At 34.5% G+C, this 7221-nt stretch overlaps 1 protein-coding gene and 1 long non-coding RNA gene across 2 annotated transcripts; one reads left to right on the top strand and one right to left on the bottom strand.

Moving 5' to 3' along the window:
• The first annotated feature begins 2525 nt into the window (after positions 1–2525).
• Positions 2526–3631, top strand: LOC111389485 (2-hydroxyisoflavanone dehydratase-like). Its single transcript, XM_023014402.1, has one exon. The coding sequence runs from the start codon at positions 2558–2560 to the stop codon at positions 3533–3535; it is 978 nt and encodes a 325-aa protein (XP_022870170.1). The 5' UTR covers positions 2526–2557; the 3' UTR covers positions 3536–3631.
• A 978-nt stretch (positions 3632–4609) lies between these two features.
• LOC111389484 lies at positions 4610–5660 on the bottom strand. Its single transcript, XR_002701739.1, has 3 exons — positions 5378–5660; positions 5091–5294; positions 4610–4975 (listed from the first exon to the last, which is right to left on the bottom strand). It is a non-coding gene; the product is annotated as an uncharacterized LOC111389484 (long non-coding RNA).
• Between the last annotated feature and the right edge of the window lie 1561 nt (positions 5661–7221).

The following is a 7221-nucleotide window of genomic DNA, read 5'->3' as shown; positions in this document are numbered from 1 at the left end:
TTTTTTTTTTTCACTGCCTTACAAGAACTATGAATTTTTATTCTAAAAGCCTTCTTTGACTTGAATGAATTGTGTGTATTGAATCCCCGAAAGCCTTAAATGTTTTACTCCTATGAGTAGAGTGATTTTTTCGATGCCAACAACGTGGCCAGATAGATTAATATTTCATGTTATTTCTCCATCAGGTCATATGATATTGAAGTCTAGGGACCATCAATAATATCAATACAAACATAAATATTATTGCTATTGTTGACGTCCCAACCAAGGAAGAACATCATGGTACAGCTTCCGGGGCTGGAACAGATTGAGTTCACAAATTAAGGTCTTGGTACTATCCAATTAGTTGTGGTAGAGACTTTTATACGCTACTCCAATGATTCGCCAAGCCCACCCTGTGGCAAGCTTTATAATTTAGGCAATGGAGAGAGAGCCCGCTAGTTGGTTTGTTTATCCACGATTGGATAAATATCGATTCGATCCCTTTTTCTTTCAGTTTTCTGTTCTGCTTTAAACGATTCCCGTGAGTGAGTTTATAGGAATAATTTTGCAAGAGACAACGATGGGCTAAAAACCCTTATTAACTATCTACAATTGATGACAATGAGGTGATCGTTCATCAGCATTGGACTTTTCTGAAATGGAATCCACACATGACCAATGGGAAATGGGGGAATTCCTTGCAGGCGAGAGATTACCTTTGTTTTATAATTTTCAAATTTCTTTTGAACGTCTAGCAAGTATCAAATAAGAGCTTCTATAAATTAGCAACCTCAGAGTTTCTATTATCATTACAGTTATCTATCACGAGCAATAGATTTATATGACTAAGGATTAGGAATCAATTCCATGCAAATTTCATCAAGAGATATAAATCAAGTCGAGCCTACTTCACATTTTTCAGATTGTGTTCAGACTATCTAAAGACGAGCCGACCTGTTTCTTGCTGTTAATTGAATCATCTCATTGGGTTGCCAGTTTACTCAACTAGTTTAAAAGAAGTCCCAAATGCTTCACTCTTTATATTTATAAATCGTTTATAAATTTGTCAAACAAAGGCTTAACATTAATTTGATATAAATATATTTGGAATTATGAAATACTTATTTCAGGAAAATAGTTTCATGTCACATTACAACTAAGTAATATCACGACTAATGATTCAATTTAAACATCTCTTTTAATCATTGCTTAACATGAAGAGAAGAAATGATTGCCTAACAGTTTTTAAAATTTTCTTGTCTTCTTTAACCACTCCTCTCTTTATTCATTGCTTAACATAAGGGTTGAAGCATTTGTAGAGTCCGAGCTTTACAGCTCGGCTGACACTCTTCTCACAAGGGTGAGGAGCCCATGGCCAATAAAATAATGCGCGACCCCTCCAATGTGAGTATAATGTATCAAGCTCGGTGTACTAATAGCATGACATTTAACATAAAGAGAAGAAATGATTGCCTCATAGTTTTTAAAATTTGCTTGTCTCCTTTAATCACTTCTCTTTAATCATTGTTTAATATAAAGAGAAGAATTGATTGTCTAATAGGTTTAAAAATTTTCTTGTCTCCTTTAACCAGTCTTCTCTTTATTCATTGTTTAACATAAAGAGAAGAATTGACTGCCTAATGGTTTGTAAAATTTGCTTGTGTCCTTTAATTACTCTTCTTTTTAGTCATTATTTAACATAAAGAGAAAAATTGATTAGGAGTGTTTAAGAATTGCTCACGTCTCCTTTTAATAATTCTATCTCTTTATTAATTCACTAACATTATTGTTTACATTGAACTCATGAGTCGTGATATTATTTAGTTGCGATGTCACTTCAAATTACTTTCTAAAATAAGTATTTCATGATTTGAGATAAGTAAAATGTTGAGAAAGTAAGAATAGGGTTACGCCTTTGTTTCTTAAGCCTTTGTTTGAATCCCATTTTGGGGGAAAGAATGTATTTTGAATAGTAGATTGATAGAGAATGCGTAGTTAAAAATTAAGGAAAAATTTTGGGTTTACGTGTAATATTATTTTATTGAAAAATGTATAGTTGTAAATGAGTTTTAAAAAAATGAATTTTTAGAATAATAAGAATCAAACAATAGTTAAATTTATAAATAATTTATAAAGATAAATAGTAGTGGATCCTACGAAATGGTTTATCAATTGGCGATGAGTGATTTTGGCTTAGCCGGGCGGGTGGGGGTGAGGAAGAAGATAGACTTTTTTCTTTTTATTTCTTTTTTTATTCAATTACTTAATTGTTTAATATGAAAAATATAAAATTACCATTTTATCCTTTTTAAAAGATTAAAAATTTGATCAAAATACGTTTTCTTGGTCAACTAACAATCAAATGGACGAAATCCATCTATCAGTCAAGCTGTTCCCAAAAAAAAAAAAGGGTCATTTTCGAGTTTCACGTCCACCGCTTTCTTTATTAAGTCGAATAATGAAATAATAATCAACCTCCAACAAATGTTTATATAAATTTGGATATATTTGTCCAATATCATCTATCAATCAAAAAGTATCCGTTATTTTCTCATTTACAACCCACAACAGAATCATGAACACTGCCACATTTTCAAACACTACCAAAGAAGTGATCCACGACCTCTCTCCTTATCTTACAGAGTACACAGATGGAACCATCGAGAGATTCATGGTCACACAGAATGTCCCGCCGTCAGCGGACGACCCGACTACTGGCGTAGCCTCTAAAGACATAATGGTCAGTTCACCGGAGGTTAAAGCCAGACTATTCCTCCCAAAGCTGACAGATTCCAACCAAAAACTCCCCGTTTTAGTCTACTACCATGGCGGTGGATTTATCGTTGAATCCCCCTACTCTTTGCTCTCCCACTGCTACATGAACATTTTAGCCGCCGAAGCTAAAGCTCTAATCATTTCTGTTGAATACAGGCTTGCCCCTGAACTCCTTCTACCTATAGCCTATGAAGATTCATGGACTGCCCTTCAATGGGTGGCGTCGCACGTTATTGCAAACGCTTGTATCGAAAAGGATGAATGGATTACTAAACACGGTGATTTTGGCAAACTGTATATCGGCGGGGATAGTGCAGGCGGCAATATAGTGCATAATATTGTTCTCCGAGCTGGGTTAGAACCTTTGCCTGGGGATGTGAAAATCTTAGGTTCATTTCTATCTTGTCCTTATTTCTGGGGATCAAAACCAGTTGGGTCACAATCAAAAGAAGATTTAAAAGGTTTTGCATATAAAGTTTGGATGTGTATTTATCCATCAGCCCCTGGTGGGATTGACAATCCAATGATCAATCCATTTACAGAGGACGCCCCGAGCTTATCCGGGCAGGCGTGTTCAAGGCTGCTGGTTTGTTTAGCAGAGAAGGATGCATTTACGCCTAGAGGGATTCTTTACGTTGAGACTCTGAAGAAAACTGGGTGGAATGGTGAAGTGCAGCTGGTGGTGGTTGATGCTGAGGATCATTGCTTTCATATATTCGATCCTAACACTGAGAAAGCAAAGGATCTGATTAAGCTTTTGGCTTCTTTCATTTCTTAAACATGATGTTATCAAGTAAACATGTAGATTCCGATTGTCGTAGTAATTTCTGTTGAACATGTTTGTGCAAGCTTATAAAATCACTTATCTACAATATATTAGGGTGTGTTTCATTACATTTATTTTCTATGGAAAATATCAATTTTTCACCCAAATTTCTACTTAGAGTATTTGATTGTTATTTTTTTCCACGGAAAACATTTTCAAACTTTTGAAAATATGCCTAATTTTCCTTGTTTTTAAGGAAAACATTTTCCTTGGGTGGAGGTGGTTTTTATTTTCCCCAAAAGAAGGAAAATATTTTCATTTTTAGGTGATATTTTTCATGTCAATCAAACACACTCTTAGGGTGCGTTTGATTGCAAGTAGGAAAATTGCACGGAAAGAAAATATTTTCCAGGTAATTCAACAGCATGAAAATTATTTACAAGGAAATTGTTAATTACAAGTGTTTGATTGACTTAAATTTCAACCTAGAAAATGTTCCAATTTTCCATCTTTTGGTGTTTGATAACCATTATTTTCCATGGAAATAGTCATTTTTTCCACCTTTAATTGTTTGACAACCACTATTTTCCATGAAAATTGTCACTTTTTCCATGAAAATTAGTCAATCAATTTTTAGAAATATTAAACAATGGTGTATTTATAAATTAATTGATATTACATGCGCACAATGATTATGATTTTTTGAAGAAGTCATATTTCGATGATAATGTGATAGAAAATAATAAGAAGATTTATAAAAAATAAGGAAAACACCCCTACCAATTCTAATTTCGACTCATTTATGGGAATTAAATATTCGGTTCTGCTACGGGTACACAAGCGTGTACAAAGAGGTGTACATATTGGCCTAGGCGCCTGTCACGCCGAAGTCCACAGGCGCCTCGGCCAATACCGAGTGGACACCCCTTTGTATACGCTTGTGTACCACAAGCATTATTCTTAAATATTCTTAATTCCATTCAAAAATAATTATCAGATAATCAATATAATCAATTCAATAAACAATGATCAGATTTTGTCCAATGTATTACATAAAAAAAAAAAAAAAAAAAAAAAAAAAAAAAAAAAAAAAAAAAAAAAAAAAAAAAAAACCAAAACATGTCTATCGTACGATAGTAGCAATTAAAATCAACAAAGATACCATACTTATACATATGTTTTTTGAATAATCCAAGTCCTCTTAATCCTATGAATACCATACTTTTACATATGTTTGATGGCAGCATCTACGTCTTCTCCCAACGATTGTTTAATCCTGTGAATATCCAAAAAGTAGCCACGACAAGTATTCAGGTCCCTCCTGTCTCATGAGACCTGATTCACTAGGCGAAACAACCCTTTTCCGCATCAAGGTCTCAATCTCTAGGCTTGTTCTTTTCCTGAAACCTCTTGGTCTTAGACAAATTGCTCATTGGACTCTTCAAAATTTCCCTGAACATAGCAAGACTCAAAGAGTAGTTTATATTTTAATTGCCCAAAACATCTCTCAGGATGGAAAAGGGACTGATAGTCGAGTTGTAAAATTGGGAAATAAGGCCAAACTTACCTGGGTATAAACATGTCACCCAGATTTTTCATTATTATCCCTGATATGTTTGAATGCAAATTTCATCCCACAACTAGGAATGCTGCAGGCAAATGGTTGAAGCTCATAGTGAACAGCTTTGATGTATAGATTGAGATTGGATCTCTATATCAGAGAGAAGCATATCTTAGAAATAGGCAAATTTTGGCAATCCCTCGCTTTCCCCTTGACATTACAAATTGCAATATTAGAAATACAAAGTTACTGATGCATTATATTTATCTTTCACTGGTTACAATTGTAAGTACCTCCTCATAGATCATTCAATTCTTCTTTTCTTTGATCGACCAAATATGCTTCACGGCCTCATTAACTATTTGAAACCCCTGAATATCTCCATTTTTTCACTAGCTTCTAGCTGCCAAAAAAATAAATTCAGGATGAAGAATTCAAGATTAATGGTTACACCATGAGATGCATAAATATGAATTTTACAATTCACTTGTCGCATATTTTCTCTCTTCTCTCAAAGCATTTCTCTCCTGTCATGACATCTTATCTTCCTCTATAGCAGCGGGAGCCAATTTTGGGGGTCCATAAACTCCATCACCATCCTGTAAGCATGGCATGGAGACTTGAGGGAAAAAAAAATTGTAGTTGATAAAAACTTTCATCAAGTCATTTTGGCAGCGAATAGGGCAGATAGAGAATACAACAAAAAGTACGGTACACCATGCACAAGGCGTGTAAATTTATATGTTTCAAAAGTTTCACTGATTATATAATCACCCTAGAAAGCATATACCAACTTTAACAAATATATCAACCGTCCGAAAAGACAAAGCTCTTAAATGCCATGATAAATCAAGCACCATGTACCTATCATTTGTAACTACTAATTAAAAATTCATTTATAGCACTTTGGGCAAAATTGTAATAAACAATTAAGTATTATAAATGTAACAGGGTAGCAAATGTGTACCTATCTCAACTTCATAAACACTTGAGGATCTCTTTAAAATTGCAAAATATTCAAGTGAGTTAACTAAAAGGTGTGCGACAACCCTTGCTACATTATGCACTTGTTAAATCGGGAGAGGGAATGATACCAAAACACACAGGAAAGCAACTACTTTTGATGAGTCAATACATGAAAAAAGGACCATGGCCAAGAAAACTAAACACTACATCATTTCAACTCAACAGAAAATGACAAATCATCAAGATCAAGTGATGTTTATCATATGCTAGGAGCTTAAATACCATCCTTATATGAAAACAAGCACAGTACGACTTCATCAAGTTAGCATTTAATAATTTCAAATCCCACAGGGCCATATAAACAGATGATTACCAGCATACCATTGTTACACATGATATAAATTAATTGATAGATGTAAACCATCCTTTTTTATTTCTTTGTTGTTGAATACAGTTTTGTCATTTAATAGTTTGATTGACAGTGTCCCTTAAATTCTCCTTCCAGAAAGTTGAGAATTAAAAAGTAAAGGCTCCAGCACTTTCTGGAAAAGCTTTTCGACTAAAACGGAGAAAGGAAGCCGCAACTGGGTGAAGGAAAATTTATCGAATTCATTGATGTCCCATTCAAGACTTGCTCTTTCTCTGTACCGACCAACCACCCCCATGGTAATGTAGTGAAAGAAAGAGCCATTTTCTCCCCCTTATCTATTTTTTACACTGAATAAAGGTCAATCATAAATTACAATGGAAAAGAAGCAGAAAGAATTTCAATTCAACGATCAGTATCCTAAGTACGATAACTCCAAAATAAAGGTAATATTCGAAATTAATTCATGAGTGTAATTAGAAAATTCACATGGAGCATCACACAGTCACAATTTTTAAAAATGTTGTGAAACAAACCATAATCGACGCAATCAATGGCTCGGTATCGAACTTTGGCAGTGAATAGGGCGGATATGGAAGGAGGGACATTTGGTTGCTTATTTTTTCTTCCTTCTTCCTGGTTCAGATGTGTGAGTACTTGGGTTCTTCCTTCTCTCTGGTTTCTTCTACCATCGTTTTGGTTATGTTTGACTGTGATGAGAGAGGGTTTTCTACTTGAGGAAGAGGAGAGGGAGAGAGAAGAAATACGTGAGGACGTGGGAAGACATTGGAAAGTTCAATTCCA

The sequence above is a fragment of the Olea europaea genome, unplaced genomic scaffold (genome assembly GCF_002742605.1).
Source record: "Olea europaea var. sylvestris unplaced genomic scaffold, O_europaea_v1 scaffold5976, whole genome shotgun sequence".
NCBI classification, from domain to species: Eukaryota; Viridiplantae; Streptophyta; class Magnoliopsida; order Lamiales; family Oleaceae; genus Olea; species Olea europaea.
The sequence above is the reverse complement of the archived record's forward strand: the minus strand, read 5'-3'. Positions and strand labels throughout refer to the sequence as shown.

Bases quoted from the DNA above. Each gene is read 5' to 3' on its own strand.
- LOC111389485 (XM_023014402.1), top strand. From the start codon at position 2,558: ATGAACACTGCCACATTTTCAAACACTACCAAAGAAGTGATCCACGAC.